We start from the raw sequence: 17,421 nt of genomic DNA on the forward strand, positions 1-17,421 counted from the left end.
TAACCAAACAAAGCAAAAAAAAAAAAAAAAAAAAAAAAAACCAAAAAAAAAAAAAAAAACCCTGGAAAAAACCAAAACCACAACAGCAGCAAACAGAAAATGTTTTTTAGAACAACAAAATATTAAACAATTCAATTGTTGCCTTCCCAGCTTAACCTCTTATTGTTGTTCTTGCTGATAAACCATGTTCTGGGTTTGTGGGTTTTATATATTCCTCAGACTAAGAGATCACCTTCCAAATAAAGGTCAGTTTGCCTGATCTGCAGAAATATGTAACTTGTATTTAGCAAAATAGAAATTTGATAGTAAACACATAGTTGGAACTATCCCTTTTAATGCAAACCAGATTTTACACAAAAGAGTTTTTTAGCCACTGGAATGTTTTTATTCCATTTGTGTACTATACAGCTGTTAAATTACACGGGCAAGTTGAGCTTGGGAATTATTTTAGGAAGTACTGGAGGTCGAGTTTCGCAGCTCTCGCTGCTCTGGGCCTCTGCGTGTGAATTCAGGGAAATCTGCTGCTGTGCTGCTGCACTTCACCTGCAGTGCTGTTCATTTCCTCCCCAAGGACATGAAGTGGATTGAGGAGAAGCAGGCCTTGTACAGAAGGAATCAGGAGCTGGTAGAAAAGGTATTTACTGTCTCTATTTGCATTATTCAAATAACACTTGTGTCTTGAGGGGTGCAGAAGGCGCAGTGTTCCGATCTGTATGGCACAGCCCTGCTGGCAGTAGCTCGTGTTTAACACGAGATCCTTAGAAAGCTGCTGCAGAAGTGGGGTTCTGCATCCCCACGTGTGTCTGGGCAAGGTGCACGAGGACAGCTGTGGCATTCACACGCTCTGGACAGAGAGGGACTTGGCTTTGTCAGGATTTCTCCTGAGAGAAGCAGAGAAAAGCCAATTCTTACCTCCTTCACTGTTTGTGCCATGTGGAATCTGCTCTGGAGATTGTTTACCCAAGGTGATTGCTGGATTGGATTCTGGTGATGCTGTTTGGATTCATGGACCAGTTGGATCCAGCTGGGTCGGACTCTCAGGGAGAGTCACAGGTTTTCCAGCTAGTTAGTGATATAGGTAGTTAGTGATGGTTCTTGTTAGTGTAATATAGAGTATAATATAGCATAACAAAGTCATTAATGAGCCTCCTGCAGTCACTGGAGTTCAGGGCTCGCTCCTGGCACGTCGGGCATCCCAGCAGGGGCAGCAGTGGCCGGGGCTCAGCCCTGCCCTGCCCAGCGCCCGTGCCCGGGCTGTGCCCGCAGAGCTCAGGACGCGCCCTGTGCTCGGCAGATCAGGCAGATGGAGGCCGAGGAGGCGCGCCTCAAACACGACGTGCAGGACGTGAAGGACCAGAACGAGCTGCTGGAGTTCAGGATCCTGGAGCTGGAGGTGAGCACAGCCCAGCCCTGCCGGGCACGGGGCTCTGGGGCACGGCAGAGGGGCACCCTGCCGGGAGGGACCCAGGGCACAGAGCGCGGGTGCCGGAGGGAAGCCACGAACACCACCAGGGCTGCTGAAGGGTCATTGTGGCAGGAGGGCTGTCGGAGCCCAGCACACCCCTCTGGCTGGCTCCAGACCCTGCCAGGGGCTCAGAGACCCTGGCACGAAGTCACAAACACCCGTGGCTTTGATTTTAGCCCGTGGAAAAAACTGTTAATTTTGTGTGAGGAATTACAAGCCACAAGGCTTTTAGTAGTGTGATATTTGAACTAACACAGGGTGAAAAAGTAGAATATTGGGGTTTTTAGAATGGGGTTCAAGTGGATACAAGATGGTGGAATTTGGGCTTGTCCTGACCTTCTCCTCCTTCTCCTTGCCCTCCATGTCTTGCTGTGATGGTGACACTTTTCTATTGGTTTAAGGTACAGAATCACAGTCTAGCCTAGATGATGGGAATTGATAATAAATTGCAAACATCCACACATGGTTTTGAGTCTATAATGTGGGAGCTGCCCAAGGCTCAGGGCAGAATGCTATGGTGGACTTCCTAGGCAGAGGTCAGCAGGTCAGAGAGAGAATGTTCAGATAAGGAGAAATAACCTTGAAAACACAACCAGACGCATTCCAAGCTCCTTTGGCTGTGTCGGGCTGGGGGAGCAGAGACTCTTTATGATCTCAGGGTCACCCTGACCCCTCTGAGCCCCGAGATGTGGAAAGGCTGAGATGAGCTCTTAGGGCCCTCCAAGGCAGACCACCCCACGATGCTGTGCTGGGACACGCCCGGGTAACCAAGGCTTGCTGTCCTTCCAGGAGAGAGAGAGACGCTCCCCGGCCATCACCTTCCACCACGGCCCCTTCACGGAGGGGAAGAGCCCTCTGCAGGTGTACTGCGAGGCTGAAGGTGTAACAGTAAGGGATGCTCCTTTCCTGTGCTCCTCTCCCTCAGCAAGGCCAGCTGCCCTGTGCTGACTCCTGCTTCTCCATTTCTCTTTGTCAGGACATTGTAGTAGCAGAGCTGATGAAAAAGTTGGACATTTTAGGGGATAACGCCGTAAGTGTATGTTCCTTTAATAAATTGTGCATGCTTTGGGGAATAGCTGTCCTCGTGTGGAGTGAGCAAAGCTGCCTGGTTTGGTGCTGCACAGCCTGTGCTGCCTCTGCTCGGGCTACGAGCAAAGCATTTGCTGGCATTTCAAGGTTTTGCTGCTGCCTGAAGAGTGAAGCGTGGGGGTCACCACATTGCTTTGAGATCCCTGTGACTCGGAGAGCGATGCTGCTGTTTGGAGCTTTCTGCCCACTGGTCACACACAGTTTCTTGATTTGCTTGCTCTGCATTTGCTTTGCTTTTGCATTTCAGCAGCTGTGTGCTCTGAGTTTGCTAATAACCCATTAACCCTTGATACTAACCGGGATATTAAACAAGAAGTGAAAACAGCACCATGAAAAGGAGAAGCAGACAAGAAACCTGTGAGTGCTTCTTCAGCAGGTGGCAGTGAATAACTGCACTTGGCCATGCACATGGAAGGCACATACGTCCTGTGGGTCTCCCCCTGCTCTCCTCTCTCAGCAGAGCCCCAGGGCAGTGAGGAGCCAAGGAGAGCAGAGCCCCTCTCCAGCCTGGGGTCTCACAGAGCCCTCCTGGCAGAGCCCACCCCAGCACTGGGGCTGTTCTCACACCTGGGCTGCCCCAGCTCTCCCTCTGGACAGGTTGGACAGCAGCAAAACACCATCCCCAGGACCATGGCACAGCCTGGAAGTACCAGAACTATAAATACCTGAGGGTGGGCAGCCCTGGCACAGGTGCCCAGTGCAGCCCCTGGATCCCTGGCAGTGCCCAAGGCCAGGCTGGACACTGGGGCTGGAGCAGCTGGGACAGTGGGAGGTGTCCCTGCCATGGCAGGGGGGCACTGGGTGGGATTTGGGGTCCTTCCCACCCAAACCAGGGATGAAATGCAAAGCCCAGCTCCAGTACTTTGATTTTTTTGAGAAAGTGTCAGAAGATGATGGAACAGCAAACATCTCCATAAATGCTTCCCAAAATCATCCCTTGGATGCACAAAGTGAGGATGGTGCATGGGGTGAGCACTTCATCTCTTCTCCCCAGGGCTCTTTGTGCTCAGCTTGATCTTGTCCTGTGTCAACGTGTGTTTATCCCTGTTGGGTACAAATAGATCCAGCGTCCCTTTTCTTGTCAGTAAATATGAGAATTTTGGAAGAATTGTGTATGACAAGGACTGGAAATGAATAGTGACAATGCCTTTCACAATGATTTTGCATTGCAATATTAATTTTCTCTGCCTCAGTTTATTGTTCCTCAGCCATGTTTAATTCCAGATGTGTTTGAAGCAGCAGTGGCCCGGGTGGTGGGTTAGTAGGGAGACACTGGGGTTTGTTGTAATTGTGCTCTGCTTTTGGTGCAGAATCTGACCAACGAGGAGCAGGTGGTCATCATCCAGGCCAGGACCGTCCTGACGCTGGCAGAGAAGGTGAGGACGGCGGGGCAGCTCGCCTGCTCTGTGTTTGACAGCACCCAGCCCTCTGGCACAGCTCGGAGGGAGCTGCCAGCCCCACGCAGAGGCTTTGTGCAGCCAGAGCTTCACTGAGTGTGTGGCTGAGCTCAGAGGGCAGGGCCAGGGTGGAAATGCAGCTCTGCAGGGAGAGCAGCGGTGAAATGCAGCTTGCAGGGAGAGCAGCAGTGCAGCTGACGTGCTCTGCCCTCTGAGCAGGAGCTGCCTGCTGGCACGAGCCCTGCTCAGCTGCCTCTGCTCTGCTCTGCTCCTCAGTGGCTCCAGCAGATCGAGGTGACCGAGTCGGCGCTGCAGCAGAAGATGCTGGACCTGGAGAACGAGAAGGTACCGGGAGGGCCGGGGGGACGTGGCCGGGGGACGTGGCCGGGGGACGTGGCCGGGGGGACGTGGCCGTGGGGACATGGCTGTGGGGACATGGCCGGGGGGACGTGGCTGGGGGGACGTGGCTGGGGGACGTGGCCGGGGGGACGTGGCTGTGGGGACGTGGCCGGGGGGACGTGGCTGGGGGACGTGGCCGGGGAACGTGGCCGGGGGGACGTGGCTGTGGGGACGTGGCCGGGGGGACGTGGCTGGGGGACGTGGCCGGGGAACGTGGCCGGGGGGACGTGGCTGGGGCCGTGCTGCTCTCTCACAGCCTGCCTCTCTCCCCAGGAGCTGTTCAGCAAGCAGAAGGGCTACCTGGACGAGGAGCTGGACTTCAGGAAGCAGTCCCTGGACCAGGCTCACAAGGTGAGCGTTGTCAGAGGTGGCAGGTTGGGACACCTGGGCCAGCTCACTGCCCACTGCTCTGCCCCCTGGGCAGGCTGCCCTCGGGCAGTGCTGCTGTGCAGTGCCCGAGGGCTGCACGGGACCTGAGTTCAGAAATCCTCTGCACCCTGGGCTAACCAGGGCTTCCTCGTGCCCAGAATTCCTGGGTTTGAGTGGTTAGCCCCTGAACATTAACCTACTCAACACCAGCTTTAATTCAGCCAAAGCTTCAGTAAAGGACTGATAAGGAAATTGGGTTTTCAGTAATTTGTCTTACATTTTAAAAAAGGATATTTAACCCTGCACCTTTCCTTGGATTTTGGATTACACCCTCTGTGCCCAGAGCAGCCAGAGGTATTCTGGGCTGTGTAAATTTGAAATTAAACTGCTTTTAGGTCAGGTCCATCATTAGCTGATCCTAAGGCATTTCACCCATCTTTTCAGTCATCAGCTGTCTTGTTTCTATCAGTGAGAGAAAGGTTCTATATATATCCACAAAAGGCATAAAGTTTCCTCTCTGTTTATCTCATTTTTCCAGTTCTACATAAACCTAGAGCACAGTTACACTTTCTGAGGAGCAGGGAGTGTTTATGCCTCTGTTTCTGCCTCCTGTTGGCTACTTGTGTCTTGAACCATTTGGGGGAGCTTTTGCTCCATACATTTTCTGTCCTCTGGGTGATTTTTAGGACTAATTTTGCCACATGCTGAGCTGTATCTGGAGGCAATGCACAGTGGAAACCTTGGAAAGCACACGAGCCCCCTCAGCTGTGCTCCCAGCCCCAGAACACCTTGCAGTGGAATTTCCTGCCCATGGCAGGGGATGGAACAATTTGTTCTTTAAGGCCCTAGTCTGGGACTCCGTGGTTCCTCATCTTCTGTCCTGAGCAGTCTGTGCAGCTGAAGGCTGAGCCTGCTGATGGGAGCAGTGAATGCAAGGAGTGAGCAGCCCATGAGAGGGGGCTGAGGGTTATTTGCATTTTCCTGGATTTTCTGAAGGCTGCACACGCGTGTCCTAGGCTCAGCTTTGATCCAGGGCACAAATGCAGCCTGAGAGCAGCAAAGAAAGCTTTGCTCTGCCCTGGAATTTGAGTGGGAAAAGCTCTTTTGCTTTATAAAATTCGCTTCACTTCCATGTTTCCTTTGTGCCCCCGGAGATGAGGAGCAGCTGACCACGATCCCCTGAGGCAGAGCCAGCAGGATTAGCAGGCAAAGCCTCCGAGCCTGGCTGCTGCAGGGCTCTGCTCCAGGGGGTGCTTGGCTGACCCTGCTCTGCTCTGGGGGCCGGGGGGTCCCCCTGCCCCTCTCTGCCAGGTCAGCACCTCCACACAGGGCTGGGGCTTTGTGGGGCTGGGGCCCAGCACAGATCCTGGGATCCAACAGCAGCATTTCACTGGGACGAGGTCAGCAAGGTGTTGGTGTTGTTGGAGAGGAAAAGCAGAACCTTCTCCTGAGATCTGATATGTTCTTCCTCATGGAGATTCCTGGTTTCCAGTCACTTCCAGCCATTCCCAGCCATTTCCAGCCACTTCCAGCCATACCACAGCCTCTGCCATGGTGCCACTGCTCTGCTGGCAGCGTTCTGCTCTCCTGGCTCTGCTGAGACCCAGGCAGACACCAGCAGCAGCTCAGCTGGAAATCGTGATTTTGAGCTGAGCTGAATTATCACCACAGACCCAGCAGGGATTTGAAAGCCCTGTGGATGTGGGGATTTGGTGGCCTTGGCAGTGCTGGGGGACAGTTGCACCGGGGGACTCTGAGGACTTTTCCAGCCTCAACAATTCCATGATTCTGTTGCAGTGGGGTTCTCCTGTGGCCATGGATGCTCTTCAAGGTGCCACCAGCTGTGCAGGGGTGTGCAGAGGTGCCACCAGCTGCTGCCTCTTCTCCTGCTCCGATCAAACTTGCTGGAATAGCTTTCAGCTCGCTCTTGGCTTGCCTGGGGGAGCCTTGATGCTGGATTCCAGGGCAGCAGACCCTGCCTGCCAGCAGCAGCTGCCCCAGGAGCCTCAGTGCCCCAGGGAAGCGTGGCCAGTCCCTCTCCTGCCCTTCTCCACCCCAGTGCCTGCAGAGTCTGTCTGTCTGCCTGGCAGGGGCAGGGGCAGAGCCCAGCTGCAGGACAGGTCCTTTCCTTGGGCACAAACCCTGCTGGAGCTGACAGCTCTGCCAAGGAAGGGCTGGGAATGCCTTCCCAGGAGGCATTTTCCCCTGGCTGGCACAAAATGCTGCACACACTCGGCAGGGAGTTGTTCCTTCTGGCAGGGGCATGGGCTGGTGCTGCTGTGTCCTCTGCTGGGAGCAGAGAGCTGGGAAGGGGGAACCGAGGGACTGAAAACACATGGAAAAAATATCTGTAACTCACAAAGTGAGTCTGTTATGAACCTCTTTCCTTCTGCCCTTTTCCTGTTTACATTTTCCCTTCTTCCTTTCCCCCTCTTTTACATTTCCCTTCTCCTCCTCTCCCCACGGCCATCTCCCATCCCCAGGGAGGAGCAGCTGGCTCCCCCGTGTCTGCGGGGCAGCCCGGGCTGGGCAGGGGCTGTCCCAGCTCCAGTGCTGCTGGCAGCCCCTCAGGATGGAGCAGCCTGGAGCGTTTGCCCTGGATGAGTTTTCCTGGGGGGCTCAGCACGCAGCCCCTCCACCGCTCCCGTTGCCTTTCAGGGTCGGATGTCCCGCTCCTCACGACCTCCTCACCCCACCAGGGACAAGGTCCAGCTGACAGCTTTATATTGTTTTTGATTAGCAAATTCTGGAATTAGAAGCCATGCTCTATGATGCCCTGCAGCAAGAAGCTGGAGCCAAAATTTCCGAACTTCTTTCAGAAGAGGAGAAGGAGAAGCTGAAGGGCGCCGTGGAGCAGTGGAAGCGGCAGGTGATGAGCGAGCTGCGGGAGAGGGACGCCCAAATCCTGCGGGAAAGGATGGAGCTCATCCAGCACGCCCAGCAGGTGGGTGTGGGCCAGGGCACTCGGGAGGGACGAGGGGCGGCCCTGGGGGCTGTCCCGAGCTGGCCAGGCCCTGGATGACCCTGCACACAGGGCAGCGTGCTGTCCCTGGCCTTGTCACACACAGTGACCATCACTGAGCACTGGCCCGCAGCCTAACACCAATTCAGTTTTGGTAGAGCACAGCACATACAATTTCTATCCCCCAAACTAATGCATCTTCCGGGTACATCTGTATTTGGTTGGTTAATAAATATTTTTTTATTTGAAATCTGACAGAGAATTAAAGAGCTAGAAGAAAGAATTGAAGGCCAAAAAAGACAAATAAAAGAGTTAGAGGAAAAGGTAAGGTCATGCAGACGGAACAGCTGCTGTGTGTGCACATGACCATTCTCCATTTCACCTGGGCCGAGGAAACCTCCTTAGAGAGAGCTCGTGTGTGTAGTGCTGTGAGAGAGGGGGACAGCTCCAGGAAAACAGCTGCATTTGCTCCAGTCCCTCTGAGGAGGGGATGAACTGCTTGAGCTGAGTCCTTCCTGCCCTCTGCCCTTCGGGGCAGCCTGAAACTGGGCAGGGATGGGGCCACGGCCCTGGAAGGGGCAGAGCTGAGGGCTCGGGCAGCAGAGCTCTGGGAAGGGGCTGTTCTCCCTGCTTCCCCCCTGTCCCAGCCCCTGGAAAGGCAGAGCATGGAGCAGCCTTTCCCAGCAGGAGCGAGGGGCTTTGCTCTCCTCCCTCGCCTGCCCACGGCTCTTGTCACGGAGCGCTCTGCAGCCACCCAGAACTGCTGTGTTCTACCCCAGAACGGCCTCAGCTGAGCCTCCCCATCCACTGAGCCTCCAGGGGTGGCCAGGCTCAGGCACGGCAGGGCTGAGCTGGGCCAGCACCCGAGACGGAGCCCCGAGCTCAGCAGGGGCTCAGGGTGCTGGGGGTGCAGAGGAGCTCAGCTGATGCTCCCCGTCCCCCAGCCCGTGGCTGTGCCTGGCTGGGCTCACAGGGCAGGGGGCTGCTGTCACCAGCCCAGGGGACACGGGCGCTCTCGTGAGCCCAGCTGAGCCCTGAGCACCCCGACTTCACTCCACACTCCATATTCCTGCTCACATGAGGGTTTTGTTGTGCTCTGTCTGTAACCACAGCTTGTTTCTCAGTCAAACACACTGTCAACTCTTAATCTCTTTCTTCTCTTCCATTTTTTCCTCTCTTCTCTCCCCTTTTCAGTTTTTATTTTTGTTTTTATTTTTCTCTTTAGCTTTCATTCTTTGGTCATAGTCCTTCAGGCCACATGCACAAGGTAAGCCCTCGGGTTTCCTCTGCTCTCCTCTTCTCCTCCTGGAGCATCTCTGTTTTCCCCTAGAGAAAAGAGCGTTCCTTTTGCTGTGTCAGCAGGACTGAAGGGTCTCTTGGGCATGCCAGAGAACCCAAAAATGGAAATCTCCAAATCCTTTAAAAAACAGCAGGCAGAAACTTGTCAAACAGAATTTCGTTCTTTAGAGGGAAGGACAAGGAAAAATTAGGCAGGCTTAAAAGCAAAGAAACCTCTGGCAAGCCAGGGAGACCCCCAGCCTGGGGTGACTTCTCTGGTGCCTCGGGGGCAGCTCCAGCTGCTCTGTGCTGGAGTCCATGGAAACCCTCAGCCCTGTCCCTGCCCAGCCAGAGAGCCTGTCCTGCCTCCAGGACAGCAGCCAGGTGGGTTTGGGCCAGCACGGCATTTAGTGGGGTCTGTTCCTCCAGGCATTGTGCCCAGGGACTCCCTGAATCCCCCTTTTCCATGCAAAAAGTGGATGAATTGTGTGTGTGCTGTCTGTGTGTGCTGCCAGAAATGACCACAGCAGGGATGGCATGGAGGGAAACACTCCCCCACTAACAGCATAAATGGAATCTGTCACAAATCCTTTTTTATCCGTTGTACAGTTCAGCAGATCATTGTAAAGAGAAGTTTTGTGAACGCTCTTCTTGCCCGGGTGGGCTTTCCTTTGATTGCTGTTTTCCTCTCGTGTTTCAGCCCCCTGAGGCCGCTGCAGCTGCTCCTGCTGTCCTTGCTGGAGGGACAGCCCTGCTCCCCGAGCCCCTGGCAGAGACTTTGCCCTCCCCAGCCCCGGGTCTGCCCGGCTCCCTGCTGCTGGCCATGGCAGGGGCATGGGGCACCTCCAGCGGGGCTGAGCCGGGCTGGGAGGGGGTCCCGAGAGCCCCGAGGAGCCTTTGGAGGGGACAGGACTGAGAGAGAGAGATAGCAAAGCTGCTGCTGCCCTGCTGCAGCCCTGAGGAGCCTTTGGACAGGACAGGACTGAGTGACAGAAAGACAGAAGCTGCTGCTGCCCTGCTGCAGCCCTGAGGAGCCTTTGGACAGGACAGGACTGAGTGACAGAAAGACAGAAGCTGCTCCTGCCCTGCTGCAGCCCTGAGGAGCCTTTGGACAGGACAGGACTGAGTGACAGAAAGACAGAAGCTGCTCCTGCCCTGCTGCAGCCCAGCTCTGCCTGCAGCTCCTCACTGATTCGGACACTCTGGGTTGGTCCTGGTTCCCTGCCCAGCAAATCTCTTCTCTAGAAGTGCCCGTGTCCTGTTCCTGTGCCACACATCGTGCTCGTTCCACAGTTCTGCAAATTCTGTCTCCAAAGAGGATTTTAGGAAACATTCCGGAGGAGTAGCTCGTGAAAAGATGGATGGGAGTGAAAATGAAGGGGTTTGTTCCAAGGTATTTCTTCGTTGCACAGGGTGTGTCCTGTGCTTTGTTGAATATCCCACAAGCCCTGTTTTAGGAAAAGCATAAAACTACATTCAGGAAATCAAGTTGTAATTTCTTTTTTTGAGTTGTCAGTAAACCATGATGAGAAAAATTATGCAATCATTTGTAATTGGCTGTCCCTGAACAATGACACAAAGGCTTAACACTGTCCCAGCAAAACGTTCAACCTGGAAAAGAGTGAAGTAAACCAGATGATGCCTGATCCACATGCAGGGGACTGGGAGAGCAGCAAGAGGGAGCAGAAGGTGGCACCTGGAAGATGCCCTCACCTTGGGGAAAGGGAGCACAAGTCCCACAGAGCCGAGCCCGCAAGGGAAAAGAATCCTCCAGAAACATGGGTGACGAGGGGCAAATCCAGAAGAAATTCCAGAGTGTGACTGACCACATTGCATCCACAGCCAAGCACAGAAATGCAGGGCTGAGAGGCAAAGCCAGGGAAGAGGAACAAAGCCAGGACAAAGGCCAGGGATGAGGACCAAGGCCAGGGCCAGGACCAAGGCCAGGGATGAGGACCAAGGCCAGGAGCAAGGTCCTGCTGGCAGCCAGGGTCCCATGGTGCCCATTCCCTGGGAGCACAGGCAGGAAGGGATCAGAGCTCTGGGCAGGTAAGATGGGCTGACCACCTGGAAACCCCTTAAAAAGACATGTTTTAAATGCAGGAGATGAAAATATTTTTCATTTTGCATAGAAAAGACAAATAGTAATTGGAAAAGTATTTTAATTCACAATTTCCCTCACTTTTTTTTCAAATTTGTGCTGATAAGGAGTTACTTGGCAGATAAACATGATGGGGAGAGCAGCAGAGAAAGCTGCAGTTGCACAGATTTAATGGAAGAGTTATTTACCAAATAACATTTTATACCAAATAACACATTATTTGCCAAATTTATGTTTTAATTAGGCATCAAACTGTAATTGCCTATGAGATGAAGTTCTCCTGTGGGCAGTGCCCAGGTAGGGGTGGTGGGCACGGGGGTGCCCCTCAGCAGAGACCCCATCAGCAGGCACCCAGTGCAGGGCACTGCAGCCAGAGGGAACTGGGAGCTGTGTGCCCTGCAGGAGCAGAATTCTGCTTCACAGCCCATTTGATTCTCTGAAGCAGGTCTAGGGTAGTATTGGAGTTATTTTTTAGTGCCTCTTTAACTTTGGATGGTATTGGAGTTATTTTTTAGTGCCTCTTTAACTTTGGATGATATTGGAGTTATTTTTTAGTGTCTCTCTAACTTTGAATGGTATTGGAGTTATTTTTTAGTGTCTCTTTAGCTTTGGAGACTGGAGGCTCACAGGGATGGGTAGCACTTGCCTGTGTCCAGATAAATAAGTTGTCAGTTACCTAAGATAAATTGTTATTCAATATTAACTCTTACATTTGTAGAAGAGGCTTGAGTGTCCGTATTTTTGCTCTGATTATCTTAATTTAGTCAAACCCCCCAGCATTTATTATAGCTCCACTTGATATTTGTTCATTCAAAGGAAACAACACATGGAATGTGCTGGAACAAGTAATATTAATTATTGTTTTCAATTTTCCAGTGATAGAAGGATGGGGAATGCACCATGGCAGAGGGCCGGAGCTACATGATCTCTGCAGTCCCTTCCTGCCCCAGCCAGTCTGTATCCAGGATTCTAAAAGCAGCTTGCTGTGTTTAAGTGGTGTCTGTGGAGCTGAGCCTGCCCTGGGGCCATGGGGAGATCCTCTCCCCCAAAATGCCAGCAATGGTCACCAGCAGCAAGCCAGTTTTAGGTTCACGGTGGGCCCACCTATTTTCAGATCCTCCTCTAACCCTTGTATTTCTTACAACTGTGTCAATTCTCTTTAGAGATGGCCTTTAATATTTTTAATTAAGAATACATAATGTATTTCCTACTGTAGGCAGCAATTAGAAATACCAGTTTCAGAAATACCAGTTTCAGGATGGTTTTATTTAACCACAGATGGGGACATTTCCCGAGAGGAACCTCCTTCACCACCAGAGCAGGACCTGTCCCTGCGAGCCTCTCTGTTTTGTAGATAATTCCTGTTCTTTACATGACTTTGCACTCTGATCAGTTGAGCAGCAGGGAAATTGTTCTGTAGTCCCACTGGCAGCAGAGCAGGGGTGTTGGGGTTTTGGGGTTTTCTTTCCTTTCAGAGGGATTGGCAGGGGAGTGGGGAGCTGCTGGAGCTGGAGCTGGCAGCCCTGTGTGTGCCCAGCCCCTCTGGAAATGAATTCCTCCCCAGGGCACCACCAGCCCCACCTCAGAATGCCAGCGGGCGAGCCTGCGTGCAGGGTGACCCCACACCCGTGTCTGAATGAAGTGTGGGGAAGTTCAGGCTGCCAAGGAGACCCCACTGAGCAAAGCCTTCCTGGGCAGGCACGGAGGCGTTGACTCAGAAGCTGTTTTTCCTTTTTGTGCTCTAAACCTCGTGGGTTCTCTCTCGTGGAGGGCAGGGCTGCTCAGCAGTGAAGAAGAGATTTCCAGTGGTTAGCAGCTGTCAGTTTGTGTAAAAGCAGGGGGTGTCTCCTTGCACGGCGTTTCTGCTCCGCTGTCCCGGGGGCTGCTGCAGACTGAAATGCACAGAAATGACAATGTCAGTCTGAATTTGGGGCTGAGGCGGAGGAGATGGAGGCCCTGGGGCAGGAGAGCGTGGCTGGTGCTGCAGGAGGCTCCAGCCAGGTCTGGGCATGGCTGGGAGCTCCTCATCCACTGCTCATCCCAGACATCTCTGCTTGCAGAGGCTGCTCCTCCATGGTTCTGCCAAATCCCACGGGAAAACATTCCACACAGACCAGCTGGGACTTTCCTTCTAAGCAGAACATCTGCTTTATTACAGCAGGAACTTTGGGTTCTGCTTCCCAGCACATTCCGAGGGCAGGACGGGCACCAGCCTTTCATTCATCCTCTCTAGAACTAAAACCTCCCACTCCTGCGTGGCTGTAGGGGGGCACACACAGCACAGAGCCCCAGAATGGTTTGGGCTGGGAGGGACTTGCAAGGTCATCTCTGGATGGGCAAGGACACCTCCCACTACCCCAGCCTGCTCCAAGCCCCATCCAGTCTCCCCTTGAATCATTTCCATGTTCCTCTTTCTGTGGGAAGTAGAGAAGAGCTTTTTGGAGTGTGAATTTGTGCAGCAGGAGCAATTTCGTGTCCTGGGTGCTTCCCCCTCAAAACCCCAGTGCCTTCCCTCCTGAACTTGCTCTCAAAGAAAACTCCTAGCTGTACAGACTGGCAGGGTAAAAGCCTGCTTCACCAAGCTGGTTTTAAAGATAATCATTCATTTCAGCTTTCCTTCCCCAAAGCACTGCTGGGCAGAGCAGCTTCAATTGTCATCACAGCTGAAGGGCTCTCCCCCTTCATTTGGGTCTTGCTGAGCTCTTGCAAATAATAATAAGGGCACTGATTTTTGTAGTTTACCAAACTCATCGTTAGCCTGAAGAACTATTCATCTGGAAAATATAGCATAAAGTTATTTTTTTTTAACAGAATGCATTCTGTTTGTAAATGATGTTTGTGCAAACAGCCTGCCGTGGAGGCATTGGGGTGCCCAGTGATGTCTGCACTTCCAGGGCAGCAGAAATCCCAGAGAAAGCTCCCCGGGAAAGGAGAACGTGTCCAAGTCACTAAGGCTGTGGAGGCCTCATGCAGATCGGCAGAGGCAGGTGGGCAGACGCTGCTCTGTCCATGGTTTTTCCTGCAGAGAACAGCCCCGGGGCACTTTGCTCCTCCTTACAAACAAGGATGCTGTGAGCAGCCCGGGACACAGCAAAGGGGAGTGCAGGGTCAGGATTGGCACCACAAGGATGCTGTGAGTGCCCCGGGACACAGCAAAGAGGGGTGCAGGGTCGGGATTGGCACTGCTGTCACAGCACCGAGAGGGTCCTGGAAGGGGACTGTGAAATACTGACATTGTCACTTAAAGCCACGTTTCTCGCTGTCTTAAATGCGGGGAGGATTCTAAGGGCTGTGAGTTGATGGAACGCCAGCTCCGGGAGGGCTCTCTGAGGCTGCTGCCCAGAGCCACGGTGGTGGTGCAGGATGTGCCAGCAGATGTGCCAGCAGATGTGCCAGCAGGATGTGCCAGCAGGATGTGCCAGGGCATGGAGCAGTGTCACCCAGAGCCCCGCGCTCCTGCGGGTGTCATCAGGGCTGGGTCCCCCGGTGTCTTTCCCGGGGCAGGTGGGGGAGGCCGAGGTGCCAGCCCGCATTTCCTGCCTCAGCTCCGCCTGCCCGGCTGACCGGGCACTGCCCGGCTGAGCTGATCCCTCTGAGCTGTGCCTGACCTGTCCCTGCTGAGCTGTCCCTGACCTGTCCCTGCCCTGCCCCTGCTGAACTGATCCCACTGAACTGTCACTGAGCTGTCCCTGACCTGTCCCTGGACCATCCCTGAGCTGTCCCTGAACTGTCCCTGAGCTGTCCATGACCTGTCCCTGCTGAGCTGTTCCTGAGCTGTCCCTGACCTGTCCCTGCCCTGCCCCTGCTGAACTGATCCCACTGAACTGTCACTGAGCTGTCCCTGAGCTGTCCCTGATCTGTCCCTGCTGAGCTGTTCCTGAGCTGTCCCTGAACTGTCCCTGAGCTGTCCCTGAACTGTCACTGAGCTGTCCCTGCTGAACTGATCCCACTGAACTGTCCCTGCTGAGCAGTCCCTGAGCTGAGAATGGGGGATGGAGAAGGGACAGGGAACAGGGGATGGAGAAGGGACAGGGAATGGGGGATTCTCTCCTTTCTAGCCATTGGCTGGGCTCTTCTGCTTCCCACGTGTGTTTCCCAGTATCCCTGTCCGGCTGGCGCTGCTCTCGTGGCTGGGTGTGAAATGGGAACAGGACACAGCACAAGGAGGGGGCACGGGAAGGGTCAGGGCAGCTGCAGCAGCCCCCTCCCACCTACGGGCACCACGTCCTTTGTGCCACCTCTCCTCCCCTGGGGAGGTGGAATTTGGCTCTGTGGTTATTAACTCGTCCTCTCAAGAGTTTGTCAGATGAGGCAAATTTTAAATTTATCTTTCGTCACAATCATCACCATATTCTGAGTGTTACCCAAAACTTTTAGGGGAAATTAATTATTTGATGTGCGGCAAAGCCTGGAGAAAGCAGTACTTTTAATATTTTATAAATTATCTCTTTTTTTCAGGGAAAAAAACAGTAACTGGCAAAGCCTACTCCAACTTAGACTTAACTGAGAGCTGCCTAACGCAACCCAGCACAACCTATGGAATGGAAATGTAGATTTTGGGATTAAAAATACCATGCGGAGGAGAGGGCCACAGCTGTGGTTAAACCTTGTGTTTATTTTATCCTGTAGGTACCTGCACCACTGGAGTTTGTAAAGCTATGGAGAAAACCCTTTGATACTGAAATTCTTCAACCTCTTCCTGCACTTGTACATCGACCACGTTTTAACCCAGCGCAGGGAGCTCGGCTGCAGAAACAGAAGGAAGGGAGCTGGTCAGAGAAGTGCAGTATTTGAACCAAAGGGATGTGACGTTTTAAGGCCAAGGTTGTGGATTTTGATATCAGCGTGTGAGTCTATCATGGAATTGATTTAACAAGCTCTGATTCTACCAATACCAGTGCTGGGATTCTGGGATGAGCTGCATTTTTACTTCTGCCTAAAACCGGGTTCATTTGGAGTTCTACTGAAATACTTCATGTCTTAAAGTGCTGTATTCCCTGGAAGCCCTGCAGTGGTGGTTGAGGTGACAAAGGGCACGTTAGGAAGTGGCTTGAGTCCATCTCATGGCTCTGCATTCAGGACCTGCTCTTGCCTGGTGTGTTGGTGTGCCTCAAACACCGCTTCTGTTCTCGGATTAACGTCCTTGATCCTGGGGGTTTTAAGTACAAAGCCACTTGTACAGGACAGGTCCGTGTGTAAATAAGGGATTCTGCTTACCTATATGTCACTATAAATATATATCAAGTTTTGTACATAGGAAAGAAAAAAATAGCTCAAAGAATGTTTTCAGAACTGTGTCCTCCATTTAAATGCACAGACAGGAGATTGCCAGCCATGTGCTGCCTCCCTCTCCGGGAAGGGATCCCGCTCCTTCCGCTCCTGCGCGCGGCCCACCAGGCTCTGTGTGAGTTTTTTGGTAGCCCAGAGCAGGGTTGGGCTCTGTGAGGAGTTTTTTGGTAGCCCAGGGCCAGGCTGGGCTCTGTGTAAGGAGTTTCTTGGTAGCCCGGAGCAGGGCTGGGCTCTGTGTGAGTTTTTTGGTAACCCGGAGCAGGGCTGGTTCTGCCCCAAACCCGCCGCCGTGTGTGCGACAGGAGCAGATTTCTCGTTCCAGCTGGGGAGGATGTGGCTGTTTTTTCCAGTATTCTGCTCTATATCTGTAGCCTTCAGTGATTCCTTGAGTGCCTTACATGGCTTGTGGACAGAATTCCTGACCAGGAGTTGAAAACGCCCCTGCACCGAGTCCGGCTCCTTCGCACCGCTGTGCCCCTCGCCCCTCGCCGGCAGCGTGCACAGGAAGAGATTTAGCTTCGACTCAGGAAATCGCCGTGTGAATATGTGTATTAAACCCTGTATCATGTGCTGTACAGTTTATAAAAAGGGACTATTGTAAACTTATGCAAAACGTAACAGAGAAAATGGAGGTTTAGGTCCACTGGCTGGCGTGCCATGACCCGTGTCCTCTAATCCTACTCCAGAATCATATCCAAAATACGGAACGTTGGGTTCAGTGCTGCGACAGCAGCCGCCAGCCCGAAAACGGGCGGGAGCGATCGACTAGAGAATTTTACAGATATTTTTGTATTGTGATTCCTATGATATATATTGAGAGACTTTCTATTCCTTTGTAAAATACATAAATGATTGTCAATTTTAATTAAAAAGATCTGTTTTAAACCTTCAAATCCGATGAACTGGCTTGGGGCTGAGGGGATGGGGAAGCTGGGCTGTGGCACCGGCCCCCCTGGGGGACCGGGAGATGCCCGGGAGGGCTCGAGAGGGGGGCGTTCACCCGGTGGCCGCGGCAGCCAACCCCGCGCTGTCTCTGCCACCGCAGACGCCGGGAGATGTCACCTCCCGGTCG

At 53.1% G+C, this 17,421-nt stretch overlaps 1 protein-coding gene and 1 long non-coding RNA gene across 15 annotated transcripts in view; both read left to right on the forward strand.

Annotated features, from left to right (window-relative positions):
- JAKMIP3 (Janus kinase and microtubule interacting protein 3) overlaps positions 1-9,870 on the forward strand; it is a 52,812-nt gene extending 42,942 nt beyond the window's left edge. For 7 of the 14 annotated variants that reach the window (XM_077784753.1, XM_031505300.2, XM_077784760.1 and 4 more), the window contains 11 exons: positions 572-634; positions 1,295-1,393; positions 2,255-2,353; positions 2,442-2,501; positions 3,865-3,930; positions 4,228-4,296; positions 4,624-4,701; positions 7,460-7,663; positions 7,940-8,005; positions 8,876-8,948; positions 9,660-9,870. In XM_077784753.1, coding sequence (XP_077640879.1) covers positions 572-634; positions 1,295-1,393; positions 2,255-2,353; positions 2,442-2,501; positions 3,865-3,930; positions 4,228-4,296; positions 4,624-4,701; positions 7,460-7,663; positions 7,940-8,005; positions 8,876-8,926 — 855 coding nt within the window. In that variant the 3' untranslated portion in view covers positions 8,927-8,948; positions 9,660-9,870. Of the gene's footprint in view, positions 1-571; positions 635-1,294; positions 1,394-2,254; positions 2,354-2,441; positions 2,502-3,864; positions 3,931-4,227; positions 4,297-4,623; positions 4,702-7,459; positions 7,664-7,939; positions 8,006-8,875; positions 8,949-9,659 lie in introns of those variants that run through there. The other 7 variants (XM_077784756.1, XM_031505301.2, XM_077784759.1 and 4 more) reach the window with 4 other exon arrangements.
- A 24-nt stretch (positions 9,871-9,894) lies between these two features.
- Positions 9,895-17,242, forward strand: LOC144246617 (uncharacterized). The gene is made up of 2 exons (XR_013340274.1): positions 9,895-11,008; positions 15,690-17,242. It is a non-coding gene; the product is annotated as an uncharacterized LOC144246617 (long non-coding RNA).
- Positions 17,243-17,421: the final 179 nt, after the last annotated feature.

The sequence above is a fragment of the Lonchura striata genome, chromosome 7 (genome assembly GCF_046129695.1).
Source record: "Lonchura striata isolate bLonStr1 chromosome 7, bLonStr1.mat, whole genome shotgun sequence".
Taxonomy (NCBI): Eukaryota; Metazoa; Chordata; class Aves; order Passeriformes; family Estrildidae; genus Lonchura; species Lonchura striata.